At 40.0% G+C, this 25,846-nt stretch overlaps 1 protein-coding gene across 6 annotated transcripts in view; it reads right to left on the bottom strand.

Moving 5' to 3' along the window:
* Positions 1-490: 490 nt before the first annotated feature.
* Positions 491-25,846, bottom strand: part of LOC102519441 (dTDP-D-glucose 4,6-dehydratase) — an 89,175-nt gene continuing 63,819 nt past the window's right edge. For 5 of the 6 annotated variants that reach the window (XM_032496777.1, XM_032496779.1, XM_032496778.1 and 2 more), the window contains 7 exons: positions 19,756-20,055; positions 17,433-17,533; positions 17,134-17,300; positions 14,874-15,053; positions 13,208-13,343; positions 6,000-6,201; positions 491-3,451 (listed from right to left, as the gene is read on the bottom strand). In XM_032496777.1, the coding sequence (XP_032352668.1) occupies positions 3,279-3,451; positions 6,000-6,201; positions 13,208-13,343; positions 14,874-15,053; positions 17,134-17,300; positions 17,433-17,533; positions 19,756-20,055 (1,259 nt within the window). In that variant the 3' untranslated portion in view covers positions 491-3,278. The remainder of the gene's footprint in view (positions 3,452-5,999; positions 6,202-13,207; positions 13,344-14,873; positions 15,054-17,133; positions 17,301-17,432; positions 17,534-19,755; positions 20,056-25,846) is intronic. The other variant, XM_032496780.1, reaches the window with a different exon arrangement.

Here is a 25,846-nt window from a genome sequence, read left to right as displayed (position 1 = left end):
GCTAAGTACTGAGAGTGCTTTGATACAGCTGTACAATCTGACCTCCAGAAGCTTCAAGTCTGGAAGTGGAAGCGAACTCTACGTAACCATTACTTCATTGGCTCTGATTTCCTCCTGGGCATCCCCAACAAGCTGACTGACCTGGAAGGCTTTCTAGGAGAAGCCTGCCTCCTTGGGCAGTGACTTCAAATAGCCTCCTTCCCCACCCCTCCGTTCCGATATCTGTCATTAGACGGTGGAGACATCCGAAGTAGCTCTTTAGCAGGGAGGGTACAGCTCAGTGGTAGGGCGCATGCTTAGCATGCATGAGGTCCTGGGTTCAATCCCCAGTACCTCCGTTAAAAAAATATAATAAATAAGCCTAATTACCCACCCCCACCCCCAAAAACAATATCAAAGTAACTGTTTACTTGGAGAAAAGGGTAGTATCTCATTTTCCTACCTGTGGAATAGAGAGCTAAGAAGTAACAGTCGCTTAGAAAATTGAAAGTTGAAACATCAGTTTATTTAAGTGCTCATTTTCAAATGTGAAGTAATTATTATATATTTTATGTATGTACATATAATTTTATGGCTCTATTGAGTACCAAAAAGATAGGAATCAATGTTCCCAGATTGAAAAACAGCCCCCAACAGACGAACAATAATCTGCAAGGCAACATTTATTTTTATTTTCTTCTTTAATAAATTTTCTACTTCTTGATAATGTGAAATTAAAATTATTCATTAAGATTATTATCATTAACAATGTAAAATCCTAAGCAAGACACAAATTAATGTCAAAGAATTTCAAAATCAGAAGAGGATTTAGTTTGCAAAGGAAAGATGTTGTTAGATTTCATTTCACTTCTGAATCTTGGCTTGATAAAAGCATTTCTTTTAAAATCATAGTTCATACATATACAATCTTTCTAATACTACAGACAGAAGCATATAAAGCGATCTATTCATTTTCCTGGAGGTTGAGTTCCCCCCGCCATCATTGCAAAGTATAGCCGTACAATGCTCGGTGATCTTTTCTCAGTTTATTTGCATAAAATTCACTGTAAGTAAATATCAACTTTTTCACTCTACAGGTTTATTCTGCCTTTAGATTTGCTGAAAGGCACTCATCATTGATTTATTGTAATGCTAGAAAATGCTAGAAAATTTTATCCCTCTAAAATGAACTACAAAATTAGGAAATTATTTCTCTTAGGAAAACATCATAAAACATAATATTTATAAAAACTTGCACACACTATAGATAAAAAGAATGAAGCATAAATGGTTACTCTTTATTTCTAGTGCAGATAGATCTTGCTTTAAGCAAAACTTACAAGAATATGATGTATGAAATTTTGATATACCTGAAAGATAAGCTAGAGGTGGTTCTGTGCTTTATAGAAGTATTCATAATAGTTCATCTACGAAAAGTAATTTCCCCTGGTGCTTTTAACGTATAATTGATTTACACACAATTTTTCAAGACCATACCTACCAAGCACAGTTATATCTTCATTTTAACATATTTCTCTTCTGGTTTAAAAATAAGATGTAAAAATGTGTTCCCCAACAGCCCTGAGTTCAGAGCATAAACCTTCCAGAGTGGATCATGTTAATGACAACTGCTGAATTCTCCATGAATTCTGTTAAAGGCAGGCTTTAAGATCTATGCATGTGGCTGTGGCTAAAAAGGTCCAAGCAGGGCTTCATCTCATAAAGGAAACTGGGCTGTCTTCATTGCCATCCTCCGCACCTACTCTCAGGTATACTTATGAGACCCAGTCAGACTCAGACTTAGTTCACACCTGAGCTTCGCCCATTTCCCTGGCCTCTGCGATTTTACTCCAGGAGATAAAACTGGGTCTCACCGAATCTTGTACCCCCACCCCACCCCCAGCCCCAATATGTAGAAGGTGGCACCAGGGGGCTCTCAGCACCCATTCTTTACACACGTCCATTCCGGTAGCGAAGGTCTGAAATGAGCACACAGAAGAACCACCTGCTAGAACTTTGGCCTCACTCCTAATGCGTGATATGAACAGATGGAATTGCCTTGAAATCTCCATAACCGTTCACTTCTCAGAAGTAGGGATCATCCTGATAAGTCTAAACATCTTCGGAAAGACTGCCTCATTCTTCTCTCTTATGATCTGAATGAGTTGGTGGATTACCTAGGGGACCATAACCATTTAGTTCTGAATTCGTATGTTTTGTACGAATGGTTTGCTTTTAAATGACGAGACTTAACTGATCGGCATTCGTAACTGTCAGTACAGTGCCGCGTTAGTAAATTTAAAGTCAACTCTTAAAAAATAAGCCAAATGCGTGAATAATATTTCATCTGAGGCTACCTAGTAAAGGAATTGGCTCAAGATCAGCCAAATGAGACTTGAGCAAAGGAACTCTAATCAAATTATCTCATGTTCAGGATTATCACCAGCCTTCTCCAGTCAGCCTTTCCTGGAAACAGTGATTCTATACTAAATTAATAAATTCAGGACAGTATATTAATCAACTAGAAAGCTCTATAATTTAATCCCTCATCTGCTCATTTACCACTACAGGATCAATGTTTATTCAGCTACTGACTCTTGTGACAGGTCTACTGTTAAGAACCAGACTCTTTTTAAACTCTGTAAAGTCTAATTTATAAAATAGAACCAAATTCACTGATCATTCATTCTCCATCCTATGTGGAAAATAAGGCCTACTTTCATCTTCAAGTTCACTTTAAAGGCCAGGGAGGAAAAAGAAGAGGAAAAAAGGAACAGCAGCCTCAGGAAGAGGATGAGGAAGGCACCTAGAAGCACAGATATTTATGCCTAAAAGGGGCCTTGGAGACTCACGTAGTGCCGGCCACCCTCCTGCCCCGTCTCTTTACAGATGAGGACACTTGGGCTAAGAAAAACTGAACCATGATCTTATCCACGTCTCAAATAACACTGCCCTGCAAATTTCAATGAATCCACTCTGTCAGTTTTGGTGCGGAGCTCTCAGAACACGAGGGAGCTTAATCAATACGGGGAATTATTATCAGATACCCACCCATCAATCATTGGCTCTCCCTTTGTCTGATGGGAGAGAGAGCTTCCAGCACTTTAGCTCGTTTGTTAAATAAACAAGCAAACCAGAAACCACAGCTAAGTGTCTTCTGTGTTTGGGATCATCACCACAATAGGAGGAGCTATACCCAAGCTCTCCAACTAAAGGAAGAACAGCGAGAGTTAATTTGCTCATTGTCAAGGTCAGAACTAGGGCATGGCCAACCTCTTCATAGCATAAGCTGTGAGCATCTAGGCTTCTTCTGTGTATCTTCTGCTGCTTAAATGTGTCTCCACTAAAGGTGTATATCCTTTTCGAAGTCTTCTGTATTGAAGGAAAAGCAGCAGTGCCAAAAGACCAACCAAAACCACCAGCATCCCCAAAACTACTGAGAGGCTTGTGGTCCAGCCTGGAGTTTCTTCAACTGAAATTAAAGCAGAAGAGAAGCGTCTATGATTGGGATGTTCACCGGCTGAATATTCTTCGAAAAGGGAAGAGTAAACCAGTTTGCCTTCCACATGCACTTGCATTGATAAAGCAAAACTACACTGTCTGGAATAAAACTTATCTCCTCCTTCTTCACCCACTGTTTATCATATCCACAACTGTTTTTCTTGAATAAGTGGGAAATGGCATTCCATTATTTGAATATAGCTCATCGCATTTTTTAAATTTCTTACAGTAAATACTTATAGAGAATAAACTCTCCAAGGAAGTTTATAACAACTTTTGTGAGTTGGAAACTCATTTGTACAAGTGCATGCTAAATGGTATCTGGGAAATGCATAATATACAACCTCCAGGTCTAGCAATTCTGCTACCGTCTCTCCCTTTTTTATGGGGCAATAAATGAGTAAGACAGATGAGATTGGCTATTATAACAGGAGGCACTGGATAGCAAGAGCAGATGGAATGTGTACCCATTTAAACAGTTGTGAATAAAATCTGAATCTTCACATGATAAACCCCATCCTCTATTCAAAATATATTTTATAAGCACTTTTCCACAAAAATGAATGGATTTCATTTTCAGTATATTTATGCCTATTGGTCATTTCCTTAAAAATTATCTTACCCTTGGCCAGCTGTTCTCACACTCAGTTTCTCTGAACTGGGCTCTTGTTCTGTTCTCCACGCTCACCTCAATGTAAGATTGGCCTTTTGCTTATTTCCCTTCTGTCCTACAGAGGACCCTGGCTCCTCCTGATGGGGTTTCTCCAAGACAATTCTAATTTCTTTTCTGGGAACAATCCAGCGGCATCTCTTGCCATCCTCATCTTCTTAAAACACAGATTTTTATTCTGCCATTTCTTTGTTCAGGAGCCAGAAACGATTGCTTTTTGTTATTGTCCAAACTCCTCTGCCTAGCTTGTATTAAAAAACTACTTATTTTTTTAAATTGTGGGGAAATAACACATTACATGTATTCTATCGTCTTAACTATTTTTAACTTAGTTTCATAACATTAAATATATTCACATTGTTGTGCAGTCATCACCACCATCCATCCATAGAACTTTTTTCTCTTGCAAAACTGAGATAGTTAACTCCCCAGTCCTCCACCCCCCAACCCCGCCAATCCCTGGCAAACACCATTCTACTTCCTGTTTCTATGAATTTGAGTACACGGGGTATCTCATATAAGTGGAATCGTACAGTTTTTGTCCTTTTGTGACTGGTTTATTTAACTTAGCATAATGTCTTCAAGATTCGCCCGTGCAGTAGCGTGTGGCAGGATTTCCTTCCTTTTTAAGGCCGAATAATATTCCATTGTAGGTATGGACCACATTTTTTCAATCTACTCATTTGCCAATGGGCACTTGGATTGCTTCTACCTTTTGCCTGTGTGAATAATGCTGCTGTGAACAGAGGGGAGCAAATATCTGTTTGAGTAGTTGCTTTCAGTTCTCTGAGGTATATGCGCAGAAGCAGAATTGCGGGATCATATGTTAATCCTATGTTTAATTTTCTGAGGAGTTGCCAGACTGTCTTCAGAGTCTACACCATTTAACACTTCCCCCAGCAGTGCGCAAGGGTTCCAAGTTCTCCACATCCTCATCAACATTTGTTATTTTAGGCTTTCTTGGTAGTCGTCATCTTAACGATTTAAAGTGGTTCTCACTGCGCTTTCTGCCTACCTTTCAAAGCCCTCGGTAATCAGATCCAACCTGAATTCATAGTAATCGACACAAGCCTTCCACGACAGCCAGGCTTCTTTGTCACAGTCTTCTACACAGACTACGTGTGCCTTCCACAGTCCTACACCCTGCCCCTTCTTCCATCTAAAATGCTCTCTTCTTTCCCCCTCACCTACCTAAGACCTATTATCTCTTTTTTTTTTAATTGAAGGATAGTCGATTTACAATGCTGTGTTAGTTTCTGCTGTACAGCAAAGTGATTCAGATACACGTGTGTGTGTGTGCGCTTTGTGTGTATGATAGCGTTTGCATCATGGATTGTTTGTATTCATTTGGGTTTTTGAAAACATTGCATTATATTATTGCTAGCCCTTGAACTTGGTGCCTGTGGCAAGTGCTGCATTTGCCTCCCGCTAAACCCAGCCTTGCCGTCAAGTAATAATCTCTAAGACGTACGAGTCCCTGTCCACGGGTGGCTAGTGCATTTTGATTTTGCTGGTTAGGCATTTCAAACCATGGCCAGTTTTCAGTTATTGCAAAGAGAACTGTCAAATCAGGTGTCACTGTCAATATTTCCCCTGTGCAATAAGTTCTCTTAACCACCCTCAGTATTCTAAAACAGAGGTCATCCAACCAGTCCCTTTTCTGACGTTTAATTGGTAGTTTAAAGGTTCATTTTGCTAAGTATATATATTCTGTACAATTGCCCTTAAACTTAACTAGTCCTGAGCACTTCCATTTAAGGTCTTGGTTTCCACTAAAAAGAAAGAAAAAAAGAAAGAGAGCTCCTTTAGAAGAGGCAGGAATGACCGATTTAGAAGTTGCGCTAGTTACCTGGCAGATCAATGGCGTAGCTGTAGCCAAGCTGGTCTGCAGTTAAAAATAGTTCCTCGTTAGTCACTGGTGGGAAGAAAGGAACCATGTTATACATCCGATTGTGACCAATGGGAGCCAGCTCCTGAGGCCAGGCACCCGCAGGAGGACTGTATCTTTTCATCCACTCGTCAAAAATGGCATCGGTAAAGGAATGAAGGACCTGCAAAACAGTTGATCATGGCATTCATATTGACATTCGTATTGACCCATCTGACTGGCGCTCTCTCAAAAATGAAATGGGGTTGTAGCTTCTTCACATCAGGAACCTCTGTATCCCCAATCTAACCTTGGTGACAGATCTGCTGGCATTGTCAGTGACGTGACCAAGGCTGTACGGTAAGTCTCCCCAAACGGGATGATAAATCCCTCGGTTAAGGAAACAAATGAAAGTTCCTGTTGCAGATTTAACGTTGACCAAGGAACTTCTCATATCTTCAACAAATGCGTGTTCATCATTAGGTTCAGACAAAAAAAGGCAAGTATGATGAAACTCATATTGTAGTCAAAACTCAGATGCTCTGATTTTAACAAGAGAGAAGGGACACCAAGTATTTACCAGTATTACAATACAGATGGTTGGGGGGGAAGAAAGAAAGGAAGGAAGAAAGGAAGAAAGGAAGAAAGAGAGAAGAGAGAAAGAGAGAAAGAAAGAAAGAAAGAAAGAAAGAAAGAAAGAAAGAAAGAAAGAGAAATAGAAAATATCCAAAATGGGTTTTCAAATTTATCTCACCAAGAACGTCCTTCTATGTGCTCATTTTATAACCCTCTCCTTTGAATTCTCAGTGTTATGTCAGCAAAGGAAAGTATAAAGATGTTGTAATGTGCACAGTACTCAGTTTTATTTTCTCAAGGAAGCTGTTAAAGTCCTTTCCAAATAGAGCAATTATTACATGTTGTAAAATGTGAACAGCATAATTTCACATTTATCGGCCTGATCTGGCAACGGGACATAAATGTGAGCGTTCAGCCCAGGCTGTAAGAGGTCCTCTTTCATTCCTAGACTCGAGAAACAGTGAGCTCCAGGGACAGCGTCTGCTTTTCCTTCTCCACTGTGCTCCCCGTGCCTGTCACCCCACGGCTTGTCACATGGGACAAGGGAGATACTTACTTCAATAAATATTTGTTAAAAGAATTCATTTATCCATTCACCAATGATAGCACCGGTCAAATTATACTATAACTTGTTATTTGTTTATCTGTTTCTCCTATCAACACCCCTAACTCCTAAATTTCGGAGATAAGGTCTTTTCACCTTTGATGTCTCAGGCTTAGCATGCAACTTGGACAGGATCGATGCTTAAAAAGCATCTGTTGGCTGATGACAGTGCCACGCACAGTAGTTTTATTTTTTGTACAATTCATCTAAACAGGCCCCTTTCTAGTGGGTGCTACTTCCTCTGTCTGCAGTTCCTTTCCTTTTGTTTTCTGGCACCGGAGTCTTTCAAGACAAACTCAGTAGTCCCCGTCCTGAGACATCTTCCCTGACTGTCCTCGGTCTGAATTCTTAGTTCTTTGCATTTCTTAACCCCTCTAGTTGCATTGTCCTCCTGTTTATTTAATAGGTAATATTTTCAAATCTTACCCAAGGCTCTTTGTAGTTAGTGGACCCATTCAAGCAGTAGCAAGAACTTTCTACACTCAGGATAGTAAAAAGAACCAAGTGATTTACTGAAGGGATTTTTTTTTTTTTTAACCCTGAATGGATTTTTAAAGATCATGGCAGAGACAATCATGTTAAAAACCAAAACATCAAGTTGTAAGACCTGAACTTTTACATAGAGAAGAGACTTTTTTGAATTCTGAAATCTTGGCTTTGAGTAACAAAATTTAAGCCCCAAAGGAATAAAGGCATAGAGTTTACTGCATGAGCAATGACTTTGGAAGAACACATGATAATGCAAGTGAACAATGGTTCCCACAAGTAGAGTTCAGAAAAAGCCATCTTTGAGCAGAGGCATCCGCCCTGGAAAAGCAGCTAAGCATTAGTTGTCAGTGTGGGTCCCTGAAAAAGATACCACGTGTTCTAAACCCCGGGAACCCCAGATAAGTTTAGAAGGTTGTTCCCAAAGCGGAGAGTTGTGTGTCCTTCAGTCCTGTGCTTTTTCCTCTTCCTCCTCAGTAACCTCTTTTGTATTTGTGGTGAAGCAATGTGCCAGGTTACCCATGAGATTTAATTGGAAGTCATAGCACAGGACTTCTAGGAAGTATTGCTAAAGGTGGTTTTCTCTGCTTAAAGTTGCCCTCTTTTCCCTTTTCGTTTCTCCTTGCTGCTTCCTGGAACACAGATGTGATGGCTGAAGCTGCAGCAGCCATCTTAACAGCCGACAAGCAAAGTTAAGACAAGAAGCCATTCACCAAGGACGGTAAAGCAGAAAGACAGATGGTGCCCATGATTACTGTGGAGATGCTGTACCAGCCCTGGACTGCCCACTACTGGAACTCTTCTACATTAAGAGAAAAGTAAACCACTTTCTGGTTTAGGCTTCTGTAATTTTGGTTTTCTGTTTTAAGCAGCTGAACCAAATCCTAGGTGAGACACAGAAAAAGTATCCAGGGCTGTACCAGAATGTATTTTCCAAAGAAGGGCACTCAATATTTCTTGAACTTTTAAATACTGTCTGAGTTCAAGTTAAAGATCAAACTGTGATTAGAAAAAGAGATGTAAGAGACTCTCAGGACATAGGAAGATGCAGATTCAGTGCTGTGAGAGGCAAATAACTAGGAAGAATTTACTCGGTGCCAAGTGTAAATAATTAAGGAGGGACAAGACTTTAAAAACAATTCATAATTTGGAGAGATAAAAGAACAGGGGAAGAATAACAAGGAGAGATTATAAGTCTTAGAAGGGCTGTTAAACATTATACAATAAGTGATCTATAGGAACTATATTCAGAGTACCCAATTTATAGAATGTAGGAAGAAAAAAAAAAGGCTAGTGAATGTCAAGAAGATCCAAGGAATGCAATAGACAAAATACTGTGAGCAAGAATGTGTCTACAGACTAGAAAGAGAAGCAGTGCAGCCTGGAGACTAGGTATTTTTGTGGAAGTTGTGAACATCGTTCCTAAACAAAATATCTTGAATTGTTCTTGAGAAACTAGTGGTATCTTTGTCTGACACAAGTTGAAGATAAGCTAAGTTAACATCTCTGAAAAGGCTAAATGTAATTTGAGGATAATAAATAAGAGCAAAAGCAAAGTAGAAGCATACTGTCATTGCCTTATATCTGCTCTAGAGATTCAGTTATATTCTGGCATTAATAATTGAGTGCTTCAGAAATGAGGATACAAATTTTGGTAAACAAACTTACTCTATCTTTTTCCAACAAAATAAGGATCGGTACAGGAAAGAAAAAAAAGTCACTAAATTTCAACTTGGAAGGCAGTATTGAAGAAAATATGATTACATGGGCTTTCAGGGTAAGAATTTTTCAATGTAACCCTTGTAAAAGAAAACAATTGATCAACTAACATTATGCTTACAGGCAAAAAGAAACTTAATAAAGTATAAGAAAGCATGCATATCTTAAGATCAATGGAGCATAAAGTTACTTTCAAACCTAACGTAGATGGTGGCAAATTCAGATTCCCACCACACTGGTGACACAAGAAGACTATTTTTGTCTGGAGGAAGATTGCTCTGGAAACTGAAGGCTGACTGCAAAGACATTTGTATGTTACCAAAGACCAGCACACTGTGGTTTTCTGTTTTAAGCAGCTGAATTCACAGTTTCTTTTATGGTGCTTAACTCAACTATTTAACTTTACTGACTATTGGTGTCCCTCCTTTTTTTCTTTTCTAGATGATACCTAAATTTCCTATTGAAAACAGAACTACTCAGCATTCCTGTGACCTTATCTTATTTTTCATGATAAATGTGTTCATTTCCTTCAGTTACCTTAGGAATTACTAGACTTTCAGAAATCAGTTCAGAGGTTTTCCTGCATTTTAACATTATACCTTCTTTTACTCATTATTGTAATCACATACAACGTTGTACTCCTCTTGCTTGAAGAGATTTCACAAAAATAATGTTAATTAATGTTGTATGCAATATATTTGCATAAATTGCCTCTTGAATTTGAAATTCCAGAAGCTACAACTCTGTTAACTTAAGAGCCTCAGCCCAGCTTTCAATACTGTGAGGCTGAACTGGCTTCAACATGAAACTCTTTGTAAATAGCCGTAGTAATTAAGAGTTCTGGAACCAGTGCCAAAACGTTACTCCTTCTGTGCCTTCAAAGAAAGGCTGTGGTTCTTTGTCTATTTATAGCTACAAAACTCATACCAAAGAAAATAAACTTTTAAATTCAAAAGGTGCTAAAAGTAATGAAGACAAGGATGATTAAACATGTAGTGTCTTTGAACTACATGTAAGTCATGGAATTCCTCATCCCTAAAGTCATAATGTGGGCTTCTACCTAGAGCAGGAAGACAAGTAGGACCGAACAGATGATCCAGACTGCAGAGAAGACCCTGACCCCTTGAAGCTGGAGTTGGCAGACTAAAGCTTTCAACAGGAACCAAATCGGCAAGCACCTTGATCTTGGACGTCGCAGTCCAGAACTGTGAGCTGTAAACATCTCGCATCCAGACTGGGCTATTTTGTTACAGCAACCTGAGTAGACTAAGACATATTGCTAAGAATAACATTAAGGTGAGAAAAATTGAGAGATTAAAAACAGCAGAGTGTTTGCTTGCTACTGTACAATCTCTACTGGATAATAATATAAACTCAAAATATTGGCAAAATAAAAAAGGACCAGTGGTAAAATTTCTTCTTGTAACTGCTCTGAAACCATCTATCCAAGACATACAACCCCAAAGACAGACAGCGTAAACAGTGAGTGTAAACAGTATCTGTAAAGCCGAGGTATTGTTGGGGTCCAGCAGCTGAAACACAAACATTTATGCTGTCTACAGCTTTTAAGCCAACTGTGGTGCATGTACTTAAGGGGAAAAAAAAAAAAAGTAACCCCTGACATCCAGGAGCTGGTCTGACACTATCAGCAAGGTCTCGGTGCCTCTCCTGTTGGACATAAACAATTTCATGAAATATCAACATCAGACACGGTCACTCAGACTGCAGAGGATCAGGACAAAGACAACTCCATTATCATGTCTGAGCACAGACAAAACATGAACGTTTTCCAAACCACAAAATACTTAGCATGAACATCAGCCCTTTCTGGCTAATACAAGCAATAGCTGTTGCTTTACCAATTACAGTCTGCCTTCCATATAGATAAGAATTTGGGGGATACCCAATTATAGAATTAACCCTGCTTCTTGACAGCATCCAATCTAGAGCAAAGCTGTGCTTCCTTAAACCCTCCCCAAATCATCTAGCACCAGCCCAAATCCTTCCAGTCTTTTCTCACACCTGAGACACTTCACAATTCCCCATGCTGTGGCTGCCAGTGCCCCGTGGCTGGAGGGTACCAAGGAGAGCTGGGATAATGGGGTTCTGACTTGTACTGCCCATATTTTGTTTGTCTTAGGAAAGCCTCTTGGTGAACATACTTTTTAAACTAATAAAGCTTGGAATTCTAACATTTATAATCTCGTTATCAAGTATGCATCTGTTTTTCCTTTTGTTTTAAAGTGAGGCAGAAGTCAGATTCAAATATATGAAGGGAGTGGATCACACTTTGTACTATTAAAAAGCTGTGAGGTTCCTCTATAGTCAATAACAGCTCTCTCTAGGGGTTGTGTTCCCTCTCGGATATAACAAAGCCAGTTAAAAAAGTAAGCGACGTCAAATGTGAGTTGTTATATTAGGCATTGGTCTGGTTTTGTCTGTCCAGAAACCCTGCTTCAACTCTCCCCCGAGTTCTGGCTAACAAACTCTTTTCTTTCTGCAGGGAATTAGCTAAATGTATATTAGGGGGAGGGGCGGGGGGGCGGTAGAGGGGAGGTGGAGGGTGTTCACTACCTCCAGCAATGGGTGAACATGTGACTCTAGTCCCACCAATCAGAAGACCTCATGCCCGTTGCCACACTGATTGGCTCAGGGAAGGCAGGTAACCAGTCCTGACCAATCGTGAGGCCGTTTTCTTGCTGCTATGGAAACACGGCTTCTCTCTACCAGTGTGCTAAGCTGGTAGCATGTACATCTGTCGCTGCTAATGGCCATCTCAAATGCCACACAGAAAGAGGTTGTCCATGAAGACAAAGACAGAAAGTGGACATCACTTGAGCCCCCAGATTCAGCAATGCCTGAAGCCAGGAGCACTACTGAATTTCTCAGTTGTTTAAGCCAATAAGTTGACTTTTTTTATTCTAAATTAGAGTTCAATCTTTGTTCATTTGCAAACAAAAGAGACAGGACAGACTTTAAGTCTGCAAACTGACCCAGGCCAGTTCGTCCTCTCAGCACTGCCAGGTTCTTTTACATTCAGTAGCCTCCTGCGAATGGGGGTGGACAGTGGCCATACTTCTCCCCCGTCTCAAATAAACTTGTTACTTAGTGTTGCATAACCATGAAAGCAAGGATAAGAACAAATTCTGGTCAACCTACACACACGTTTATTAGCAAGTAGACGCAGAAAGAGTGAAAAAACCTGTTCTTGTACCACTCAGGGAAGTCCACACTCTCTCCTAACAAGTGCCTTGCATGGAGGATTCACTCCAAAGCGGACACAATGATATTCTGATGGCAGGAGCAGCTCCTTTTTGGTCAGAATCCTTTGTAAAGTGAGGGGAACCAGGACCAAACACCAAACAGAGTTTTGGACCTCAGTTAGGTAGTCGGGCATCGTTTAAGGGACACAGTGCCTGCCCCGTCCTTCAGCACCCCCACTTATCTTCAACAACCACTCATTCCACCAATGAAAAATCATTCCTCATTATGCTAACGTATGATATGCCAAATCATGATATAACTTATAATATTATGCTAATGTATGAACCCACCCCTGGACTGTAAACTCCTATCTAGGGTTGTTACAAAGCTCACCATCTCCAAAGCCCGGGTTTCTGATGAGGGGACTTCAAAAGCTATCTAACTACCTGTACAGTGTAGATTAAAATTAATTTACACACGCATACATCCATGGTTCACACAGAGAATAAAACACACACTAAACTTTCATCTCATAGAAAAGCAAATAAATCCAACATATTATCTAGAAAATTTTTCATCTGTTCTGAGCCTTTGAACGTACCACAAAAACAGGATCATTGGCAGCAGAATGTGGCAAAGCGCTTGTCCCGTTTAGGAAGGAATGGACCAAATTATGAAGGCCCACTACTTGAGAGTCCAGGGTCCCGTCTGCTTTATCAAATCCTTCCAGGGCATTCCTGAGGGAAATCAGTATGTCAGCAACAAGAACCATGAATTGATAAAGGTCTCTTTTTATTGTTTCCAGCCTAAATAACAGTCTTTGAGATTGTGGAGGGAAGTGGGAAGCTCTGTTGTAGGCAATTAACTAAGAATTAGCCACAATATTAAATGATGCTCTTCCAGACGGGAGGGAACTCTCAATCAGCGCTACTTCTGCACCTACTGAGTTGGATTCTGTCTCTTCTGGGTACTGTATGACAATTATTTACCATCATATCTGTCTCTCATGCCAGACTATGGACTCCTAGAGGACAGAGACTGTGATTTGTTCAGATTTGCATTGCCAGAACTCAGTACCATTCTCAGTACATGGTCTGAAATCAATAAATATTTTTTAAATTAACTTATAATCTGACTCCCTATTTCTCAACTAACTCTGCTACTGTAATATATTCAGCTAAATATACCCCCAAATTCTCCTTATCCTTCTCTTTTATTCTGTTCCCCATTTTCAGGAAATTTCAATTATCCATTCCCTAACTCAGTGATCCTCAAATTTAAGCACACAACAGAATCACTGGGGGAAAAAAATACATATTTCCTGCCCCACTTCTAGATTTTCTGATTCAGTAGGGGCAGACTGGGTCCTAACAATCTGTGGCCCTAGACAGCTGCCAGGTGATGCCAATTCTGGTGGTCTGGGTACCACATTTTGAGAACTAGTCTCTTAACTCAAATCTATATGGAACTAAATCTGTGTCCATCATGCTTTTATCACAATGAAAAACTAATGCATACTCCTTTTCAAGACAAGCTTAAATGTCACCCTTTATCTCACCTTTGACACTACTCTGAGGGCTACATCCAACCCCAGCACAGACCTCTGCATTAAATTCAGCCTACACTGCCCCCGGCCCCAAATAACCCATCAGTTGTATAATTTATACACTGTTACGAGACAGAGAATCCAGTTTGGGAGAAACCATGAGTCTATCTGCCATTCCTTTTTGGAGCTTCAAGGATGTTTGTTTAAAATCTTATTTATATTCATACATAGTTCTCATCATTTTAAGGGAAGAAGATTATTAGTTGGTTTTTAAATTTCAAGTATTGTAACGTCACTGCTGTGCTGGGATCTGAGCTGCATTTGGTCTGATACTCCTCTGACATCTCAGACCCCAATATTAAGGTCTATGGCTGATAAATTAAAAAAACAACAACAACAAAAAGCATGAACAAGTATTTAAAAAACACTTTATTTAACAAGGTGTCTTGGTTCTAAAGACTGTACCTATATGTGTACAGAAATTAAAAATGCAAAAGGTAGTTCTGAATAGCTAAGTTAGAAGATAATGAAACCATACTGTTATGACAGTAGGTGGAGGATGGCTTTCCTAACGCTGATGCCTTGTTAAACACTCTTACCAAGAGCCTCTCCATTTCCGAGCTTTGATGTCTCCCAACCCCGGGCTTTCCTTCCAGTTCGTCACAACCACATGCATGTAAATCTAAGTGTTGTAAAGTGCAGCAGAGCTCAGGGCACCAACCTGAAGCTGAAGGTGGAGTTCTGGAAGAAAGGAGGGTTGTCGAACTTCTTGAGAGACAGACAATCTTGTACGTCTTTTAAAGTTGGCAGTCTCTCACTGTTTCTTGCGACTTGATTTCTTCTCAACAGCCCTTCATAGGTTCCATTACACAGGGTGACCCGGCGGTTGTAGTCATCTAAGCTAAGATTTGTAAGACGGTTAGAAATAATATGTCTTAACTCATGGATAGTGTCATAGCTGGGGCTCAGCAAACCAATTAAAGTCATAGTCGTGGCTAGAGTTTTATTCTCTTTACAAGGATCAAAAAAATATGTGGAAAAAGTACTGCTTCCGAAAGTAACTATGAATTAAGCAGTTTCGAAAACAGAGATGCATAAAATATGAATCTACACGTTATAAATAATGAAGAAAAATTCTATGAGAAAGACAGTAAGGGGGTTTACAAAGCAAGATGGTGACTCCTATTATGTGTGTTTGAATGTCGAGTAATTGAAGAGAGGCCAGAGTAGATTGTGTCACGCTGAGCTAAGCCAATTTTGGCAGAAGTGTCTATATAAAGCTAGGAAAGCATTTAAGCAAACTGAAGACAAATGGAGGCGGTCAGAGTAGTAACAGATGAAATTATGTGGAGGAGAGGTACTAGGAGAAATGCTATATTAGAAAATGTTCTAGTAGTACAATGGTTACTTCGTAAACATGGGGGCTGAGAAGGTTCCATGCCCATAAAATATGTCCTACGTGCTTGTGTGGCTTGGAATTCCACCATCAGAAGAGTATTTCATCTGGCAGAAATAAAATTTTAAAGACACTTCTGTGTGGATTTTAGTGGGTAAGGCGACCGTAGTGGGTGTGTAAGAATCGAATCAGCACACATGTGAGGATAAAAGAGGCCAGGACCAAAAACCTGGGCCTCAGAAGCAGCATCTCCTAAGTGGGTTCCAGTGAGATGGTCTGTGAAATAAGGGTGCCAAGGTCAGATGAGTCTAAGCCCCTCTTGAAAAATAAGAGTTCGGTTACTTAATAAAGTCTCTGAGATATTCTAAAATTTAGAAACCCATTTTAACTCAACATTCTCTAAATTCATTTGACCAGAGAAATCTCTTTTCACCATACCACCTAGCAATAGCCCAAGGCACTATGGGAAATGATGCTTCGCGGAATTTCGCAAAGTCACGTAGAAAGCACTCACTACATCCCTACGTGTTGTGGAGCGCTGCCGGAGGGCTGTAGGAAAAGCTTAGGATGTAGATGATGGAATCCCTGTGAACTAGACCGATACCCCTAAAAACACGCACATTCCCAGCCTCGGGGGGCTGACAACGAAGCTGTGTGCCTTGAAGCAGTCAAAAGACACAGGGTAAGGGCACTAGCATAGTGGGGTTAAAACCAGGAGGGTCGTGGAGGAAACAAATTAATAAAGGAAGACAGAAGAGCTCCTTGGGAGGCCTTCCTGACATGTGTGCCAGGAAAGAGAAACAAATTCAAGGAATCACTGAGGACAGCATTCTCCGTGGACTGAGGGCTGTTTATGTGTTCTTTGGTACCTTAGAGATCATTCTCCCCACCCCATTTCCTGTTCCCCTCAACTCAGCAGCACCCTATGGTCCAGCCATACCAGTCGGCTTCCCAAGACTTTTCTAGCTTTATATGTGGTTTCCCCTCCTCCCTCCTACCTCACACCACCCTCCCCCACCTCTGGTTGAGAGGTCTGTGTCTCCTTGAAGTCACAGGAGAAGTGTCTCCACCTCTTAAAGACTTTCCAGGATTCTCTTCTTGGCTTTGCACATCCGCCTATTATAACACTTCTCACGTTGCAATGTAATTTGTTTACCAGCAACCAGGTTGCAATGTAATTTGTTTACCAGCAATCTAGCTTTGTAACTATAAAACGATATTCCAAAGGGAAACTGTATTTTATTCATCCTTGTATTCCCAGCATTATTAAACTGCTTAGAATATGATCGGTGCTTAAGACATGGTGGCTGAATACAAGAACTACTTCTCATTTTTAAAATCTCAAAATGATGGCCAAGCATATTCAGTTCCCAAGTGTGATTGCCAAACCTCTATTTTATTTTATTTTTTTTATCAAAAGGCTCAGGGTTCTTTAAAACCCCACCTCTCTCAGAAAAATAATTTTCAGAAACACATACACAGAATCCAACATGCATGAGAAACAGAACAGTAAAATGACCCTCCATCTCTCAGATGCAAGAAAACGTGGTCTCTGGGTTTCCACTGCAGGTGCACATGTCGTTACCTGTCACAGACAATTTCCCAGCTGGAGAATCTGGAGTTCTGACTGATCAGAGTTGGATCGTCTGGTCTTGCTGCCCCGAGCAGCTGGTCTGTACACACGTCGCACTCGTTCCTCCCGGTGGCAAAGTTCCAGTAGGGCAAAGCAAAGGATTCATTGCCAATAAGTCGCTAAAAGCAACGGGCATGCCTGGTCATTTAATTCACTCCATCAGTTGCAACAAGAAATCACACCGAGCAAAGACTGGTATGGGTCTGGACCAAACATATAGCAAAATACAAGAAACAAAAGTTTTGACCAACCTGGAGATCTCTTTCCAACCACAACAAATGGTACCGGTGCCAGGTAACGAAGGCGGGTCCTTGGTGTGAGAAATCTATGGCCTTGTATGGGCGCCCTGGTCCTAAAACCATTGGGAAACATATGAGAGGTCACAGAATAGATTTTTTTTTTAATGTTAAACCTTACCTGGGATGTGCTGCAGAGCCAATGTCCATGACATTTTAGTCAGAAAACAACTGTTTTTGTCATTTCTCTCTCTGAAAGCGATGACAACAAAATGACCTCAGAAGCAACTATCACTTTTAGGATAAATTCTCCTTCATCTCTTGAAAGTTTGATTGACAGCAGAGATCCACAGAAATTTAGGTCATCTTAAGAGGCCCTGTTATAAATTTAGTTTTTCTTTAATATTTTGTTTATTTTTTGGCTTTTTTGTTTATATTTTTTTTGGGGGGGAGGTCCCTAGGTTTATTTATTTACTTATTTATTTTAATGGAGGTGCTGGGGATTGAATCAGGACCTCGTGCAAGTTAAGTAGGCACCCTACCACTGAGCTATAACCTCCCCCGCTAAAATTAATTTCTAAGCCACATTTCATTAAGGTAAAATAAGAGTATCCAAAGGAATAGATCATTAAGATATAAACGAAATATATTTTTAAAAGACAATTCCTAACCTACTCCTTATAAATGCACGCATTTATAGGGCGGGACTAATTAATAATAAAGCAACTTCAGCTGCGCTTAGTGTTAATTCAGCAGTTACATAACCAAAAGGAACTTGCCAGGGTTTTGCCTGAGCCATCGATCAGTTACAGCTCTTCGCTGACAAGCATGGTCGCCAAGACCAGAAGAGAGAAAAATACATTCAAGCCAATTTGGCCGGCCTCTGGAACTGCCAATTTTCATGAGAAGCTCTGGGCAATTTAATGACCTCCTTACTGCCTGCTCCAGCCCTCTTCTCCCTTTCATAACAGCTTTTTGATGGCCATGTAGGAACTTTAGCTAACTTTAGTTCTTTTTCAAAGTACCTACAATAACTTCAGAGAGATGAACAGACATGAATATAAATTTAATTCCTACATACGACCAGAAACATAGTTTTCTTTTCCTCTTGAGAGACTACCCTCTCATACAGCAAACATTCCTGAGTGATGACAGGAAAACTGTAAAGGTTTTTGGCCAGTAGAGCGTCCAAATCCATCGATAAAGAAAGACAGATGCTTACCTGCGAGGCAAGTTTTAAGAAGACTCACACTGAGGGGGAAAAAAACGGCTGTTGCTGCTGCCGGCAGCCGTCCTTTGTGAATGTTTTAATGGAGAACAAAGTTTAAAGTTTTCAAGACAAAACGATGAGGGGGAAACGAGTGAAAAACACAAGGGCAGATGATTCCAAATGAGAATCTTACTATTCAAAGTGAGCTCTGCGTCTTCATTTGCCCTGACTCCAAAGAGAAACCGCAAAAGTGGGGGTAATTGCAAATATAGCAAGACTTCAGAACCGCGCTGAGCAGAATCTGGAATGGACTCTGGAAGCCCTCCTGGAACTAACTAGTATCTATGGCTTCGCCCTGACTGAAAGTAACAGAGGATAAAGTGGGACGTGCTAGATTAATGACGTTCCTAACAGACAGCTCTCTGTTTCAAGTCCTACCGAGGTCCCAGTTTTTAGGATCTGGAAGAGCAGGGCACCATTTTCTCAAGCATCCAACATCACTGTGGTTCAAAGGGTTAAGCTCAGCTATATTGCTGGGGTTCAGCCTATGCTTTTCCTTGACAGTTCAACTCCCCAAAATCTGGGGATGCCAGCAGTGCATGGGCACCGTGAGCGATGGCCTGAAAGTCTCAAACCTAATGTATGTGAGTTTGGTGAGACACACGAGATACACACTTCCAACACAAACACTCTCATTCTGCACCAAGAAGCCACATGTGCTTTTAGCCCATGTTCAATTAATTTCTCTAATTTGAAGAGAAGATCAGAGAGGGCTTCCATGGTCAGCTTTAGAAATATTTTCTTCTGGAATCAAAAGGAACCTGCCTCCATTTCATCAGCTCTTGCCTTCAAGGATTAATAGCTCCTCAGAGAAGAGTTGAGACCTTGAACCCAAAGCACAAATTACAGGAGAGAATGTTTTCAAATGTCTGAAACCAACGCACAGGGAGAAAGCCCTCCATTCTAACACCAGGCGGAACTGGACAATTTGATAACTTTCGTAAACTGAATCTTTCCTTGAGGTTGTTCTCTTGTCAATGAACTTGCCCGAAAGTACTTCCCACCCAGCCACCCCCAATCCCAAACCTACAATAAAATACCTTAAGCTAAAGAAAAAAATAAACCCACCTAATAATGTATCTCTAACTGAATAATAATGGAGCCACACAAAGAAATCATAAATGCTGCAGTTGGCGATCTGTGGCTGGGTCCCATTGGGCCCGAGCAGGCCCAGCCAGTGTTGCGTGGTGATCACATAGTCGGGGTGTGGGGTGTGTTTGGCAAGGTCCAAGGCCCCCAAGAACTGCTCCCTCTCCTGAAGGGTCAAGGAGTGGACATTCTGCCGAACGACCAGTGGTTTCTTCTGCTCGCACTTGGGGCCGGTCCAGCCGAACTTGCAGTCTCCACAGTCATGGCCGGCAAAGTTTCCTAGTGCATTTGAAAAATGAAGAGAAAGAAGGAAGAAGAAGTGAGTTTACGTGGTTTGGGAGAAATTCCTGAATTGGAACTCTGGGGAGAAGGGAAGAGAAATGAAGGTGCTGACAAGAAGACAAGGAAAGCCGACTTCCTTTCTTTCTGTCCTCTTGAAAGCTTTGTCTCCCCAAGTGGACTGAACACTAGAGAGTTTCTAGAAATATTCCCAGCAGGGAAACAGGATACGAAATGGATTCCATGCTGCTGTGAGCGGAACTGAGTCCCCACAACTTTCACATGCTGACGTCCTAACCCCTAGTCCCTCAATATGTGACTGTATTTGGAGATGGGGGTCTTTAAAGAGGTAAGTATGTTCAAATGAGGTCATCAGGGTGGGCCCAAATCCAATACAACTGGTGTCCTTATAAGAAGAGGACATTTGGACACAGTGACACAGAAGACAGCTATCTATGAGCCAGCAAGAGAGGCCTCCGAAGAACCCTTGACCTGGGACTTCAGGCCTCCAGAATTGCGAAAGAATGAGTTTCTGTTTGCCCCCCAGTCCGCAGCACTGTGCTATGGAAGCTCTAGCGAACTAAGACCCTGGGGGCTGCCGTCCACACTCGCCTTGCTCTCACAGGTGATGCTGGGGTCCCCTCCACGCCCCCGCCTGGGGCTGGGCTGCCACCCCTGATGTCCCCTCTGTGGGGCCGCCCCTCTCCTGCGGCACCCACAGAAGGGCTGACACAAAACTGGTCATGGATTTACGGAAGGAAGAGAATAGACACCAGCTAAAGGTGGAACCAAAAGAAATAAGCTGATTTCCAGGAAGTTAGGTGAAATCCAACATGTAAAAAGCTGGTTTACATTCACAAAGGAGACAGAGTTAAGACAAAAATCAATGGAAGCTGACAGGTTATAAAAGTGAATTAGCTGCCATGGTGTCAGGGAGTGCAAATCACTGCAGGGTCCCAGTCTTTGCACAAATGACTCTGCTTTATCAATCCGGGGACAGAGCACTCGTCACACCACGCTCTAGGCATCTTTCTGAGTGTCTAAAGTTTAAATTATCTTAGCTTGACTTTTCCTTTCTTAGCCTTGATTATTGCTTTTAGTATGACCAGCACCTCATTCCTTAGGTGGTGACAAGTTAGAGTAAACATTTAAATACTACTGGCATGAATTTTGTTTTCATTTTTCAGTGTTATTAGGTAGAATTGTTACAATTTGACTGCACATATCTAATATATTGCATGTAAATACATATATACAATACACTGCACATTTTGAAAAATTTACATATATGTACTGTTCATTGTTTCTTAGAATGTTTAGAGCTTTAGCTTTTAAAACTTACATAGTTATAAAGGAATAAAGTATTGGCATGAAATTTTGAAACAAAAGGGGATAATGAGGTTCGATCCCCAGTACCACCATTAAAAATAAATAAATAAGGCCAATCCCTCCATAAATGAATAAGTAAAAAGAAACTGACACTTTAAAAAAAATTAAAAGTTTTTCAAAAGCGGGGGATGTAACACTTACCAACTGCGGGCTGAGGAGGGTTATGTAAAGCATTTAACGTGGGTGACCAGCTCCCTTCCTCCCCCTCCCAGATCCTTGCACGTGCTCTTCCTTCCGCCTGGAATACTTCACTTCCACAGCCTCCCTAGGTTCCTCTTTGCCTGGCCTATGTGTTCCACCTTTAAGCTTCACGATGGGTTCTCCGCAAGGTCGTCCCGGATTCCGCGCATCGGGGTCAGATGGTCCCACGCTGCCCTCCCATGTTACCTCCTATTTCCTTTTCACTGAATTAATCCTGCAGATCGCAGGCGTCTGCTTGTCTTAGCTACAGGCAACCCGTGCTTGGCCTTGTCTGAATGAATATTTGTTTGGTGAATCAAAGAAGTATGGAGCCAGATCACCAGGGTGTGCACTTTAAATATCTTACTAGTTTATTTGTTGATTATACCACAAAAAAGCTGAAATTTAAAAATTTTTAATGGAAGTACAGTTGATTCACAATGTTTAAGGTATATAGCAAAGTGATTTAGTAATACATATATATATAAATCTATTCTTTTTCAGATTCTTTTTTATTACAAGTTATTACAAAATATTGAATATAGTTCCCCATGCTATACGGTAGGCCTTCATTGGTTATCTATTTTATGTATTTTAATCCAGAGCTCCTAATTTATCCCCACCCCAACCCCGCTTTCCCCTTTGGTAACCACAGGTTTGTTTTCTATGTCTATGCAACTATTTCTGTTTTGTAAATAAGTTAATTTGTATAAGTCTTTTTTAGACTTCACATATAAGTGATATCATATATTTGTCTTTCTCTGTCTGACTAACTCCACTTAGTATGATAATCTCTAGGTCCATCCTACTTTAAAAAGAAAAGAAAGGAGTATAAAGCATGTAGTAGATGATTCAATAAACCTAAATTTTCTTCTTTTTCTCACTGTCTTTTTGAATTAGAAGGAAAAGCAGAACCTGTAAATGATTTTGACAAACTGTATGTACCAAAATAGAAGGAAGTGAAAAATACTATGACTGTAGTAAAGAGAGGGTTATTTGGATCGTTAAAAGAAAAGAAAATTTTCCAATAGCATAAAAACAAAATGATTAGCATTTGTCCTATGTAAAGAAAACACACAGGCCTCCTTCTCTATTAACCCAGGGGATTTTTTGATGGTTTAAGAAAATGTCCTTACAAAGACCATAAGTAAGAACAATGTTTTAAGTAACTGGTCATTTGGGTTCTATGCTCTTTGCAACATACAAAATATTCTACCATCTCTTACATAGCTCAGTTACTTGTATTTTCCCTTGTCTCAACACCAAATGATAACATAAGCAAAAAAAAAAAAAAATTTAAAAAGGAAAAATTCTACTAGTCTGAAGTCTGAAAATCATGTTCTTAAACAGTTTGCATTAAACATTAAAATTTATGTTGATCACTGGAGTGAAGCAATAAAATACAAATTATTTAACAAATATTTATTAAAAGGGCTTGAGCCTTCATGGAGCTTAGAGTCTATTTATTTTTCCTTGGAATACCTACTAAAATTGTAAAATATCTATTTTTAAAACATCTTTGATTCAAATGGGTCACCTACTTTGGTAGCTTTTATAGGAATAGAGTTTTTTTTTTTTTTTCAAACTGATTGAACAAAATGCACATGAAAAATTCCAAATACCCAAACTTCCAGCTGTTCACGTACAGCCAGGTACTGGAGGTGAATGTATTGTCACAGCTCCACAAAAAGAGAGTAATTCCTTCCTTCCCCCAGAAGGTAAGAAACAGCACACATTAATTTTGAAATAATAAATTCAATACATTTCCAGATTTAAAGGCATAAAACTTATCTTTGAATTTTGGGTTCTCATTTTAAAGTTGAGTAATTCATAACTTAGGCCTTGAGTTTTAAGATCCCTGCACTTTCTCTGCCATGATTCTTTTTGTTGCTAGAAACAAAATTGCCAATAACAAATTATCTATGTCATTCATTTATTCAGCAAATAATTTATTAACACCTACTGCCTAACAGGAGGTCAAAACTAAGCATGCCCCACTCTGTGCTCCTACAGGTTTATGTACATTTGTACAGTTGCCACACTTGGTAACTTTGGAATTGACCTCTCAGAGCCTGTCCCATTGGAATGAGTTCTACTTCATAGGATTCTTATGGAAAATAATCATGTTAGCAGAACATTGTTGGTATCTAGCGAGCTCTATATGAAGTGCTACTACCACTAGTTTTATTAGATACTATTTAGCAAGTCGTATGGTATAAGTATTTGTTTTTGGACCATCTAACTCATCCACTATATTGAAGACACATTAAAAATCATGTTGGGTTTTTCCCTCTTGGTAGCAGAAGGGCCTAACATAATTAGTGCTAAGTAAACTGATCGGGTGGGTGATGAAGGAATCCAGGAATAATTGAATTAAAGGCATTAGGCGCTAGAGGATACAATTATAAATAAGGCACAGTGCCTTCATCTAGTGGAGACTAGGGTCATGGGCACAATGAAATACCAACTCGAGTCTCACTGTGGGAAAAGTGAAAACAGAAGAATTAACAAGGCACCAAGGATGACAAAAGACAGTGATAATTCTGGCTTAGAAGACCAGAGATGCTTCACAATTATGTCGAACAAAGACATCTCTTTACACAAAGCCAGAGTTGTCCCCGAAAAGCAATGTAGAAACACTAATAAAAAAGCATTTGTCTAGATTTGAGTTCACCTGTGACCCATGAATGTATTCGATTTAAAAAAAAGCCCTTCTGCAGCATGTATCAGAGAAAATACACCCCACAGCTCTGCAGTCAGATCCCTTTCATTTCTGAGCTGCTAAACCTGGTCTGAAGAATGTGTTAAAATGCTGAAGACAACTGACAAGGGCAATAAGGTAAAAGCCTAGCACACAAAACGTTTATTTCTTTAGATTTTCTAGTAGTTCCTTACATCAGTCTAATATGAGTTAATTTTTTCCGTTAATCCACCAATAGCAGCAGCAAAAAAGTATATATAAGAAGGGAGCCCTTTTAGAAAGGATTGCATTATCTCAGAGGGAAATGAAGAGAGAAAAACTAAAGGATCCCTAGACACCAGTCTATCTATCATTGAGGACATACTAGGGCAAAAATTAAATTTACAAAGACAAAGTCTTATACCTACTCAGGACTCGGACAAACATGGAAAGAGAGTGAGGACAATCAAACAATGCACGTTCCTACACGAACTGCATCAGCTCAACCTCAAAAGACTATTAGACTAAATAAGCTTAAAGACCACCGATTAGTGAATTTACAAGGTGCTCTAAATAGCCTATTCCTTTTAATTAGAGATTCTATTATATTAATAACAATACTTTATATTCATGTAAGGTCTTTCATCTACAGAGCTCAAAGGATTTTACAAGTGTGGTTTCATCATTATCCCCATTTTAGAGATTGGAAAATGGAGGCATTTAGTCACTTGTACAAACAAGAAGTTCTCAGACAATTGTTCAAAAACAATTTGGTGCACATGTTTTTCAAAAATCTGAAGACACAGTTACAATAATCTATCCTCAGGCATGCCATCTGGCAGGTAAATTTGGAAGGTGAATGGTTAATGCCAAAGTCTCCTGAAAGTCTTCAGCTTTTCTTGACAATTGAGTTCAGAAGTTTTTTGCTTTTAATTTTATCCAGGGAGAATAGAGAAGTTCTCTGTAGAGAATTTGAGCACACAATTCCCCCCCACCCCAAGAGTTTGCATTTCTTTCTTTTTATTGGGCTAAAATCTTTTATGTACTTTAAGATTGTGAAGACTATGGGTGCTTTTTATTTTATCTTATTTTATTTTTATTTTTATTGTGCTAAGAACATTTAACATGAGGCCTACCCTCTTAACACCTTTTTAAGTGTTTAACAGTACATTATCGTTAACTCTAGGTACAAGGTAGTGCAGAACTCTAGAATTTATCCATATTGCTTAACTGAAATTTTGTGCCCGCTGATTAGTAACTCTGTTTCCCCTTCCTTCCAGTTCTGGTAACCACCATTCCACTCTTTGATCCTTTGACTATTTTAGATACCTCATATAAGTGGAATTATCCAGTATTTGTCTTTCTGTGATTTATTTCCTTAGCATAACATCCCCCAGGTTTCATCCATGTTGCTGCATATTGCAGGATTGCCTTTTTTTTTAAGTTTGAATAGTATTCAACTGCAAATACATATACCACTTGGCTAGGATGTGGAGAAGCTGGAACCCTTGCACGCACTACTGGTAGGAATGTAAAATGGTG

This window comes from Camelus ferus, chromosome 14, assembly GCF_009834535.1.
Source record: "Camelus ferus isolate YT-003-E chromosome 14, BCGSAC_Cfer_1.0, whole genome shotgun sequence".
NCBI lineage: Eukaryota > Metazoa > Chordata > Mammalia > Artiodactyla > Camelidae > Camelus > Camelus ferus.
This window is presented reverse-complemented; position numbering and strand designations above follow the sequence as displayed.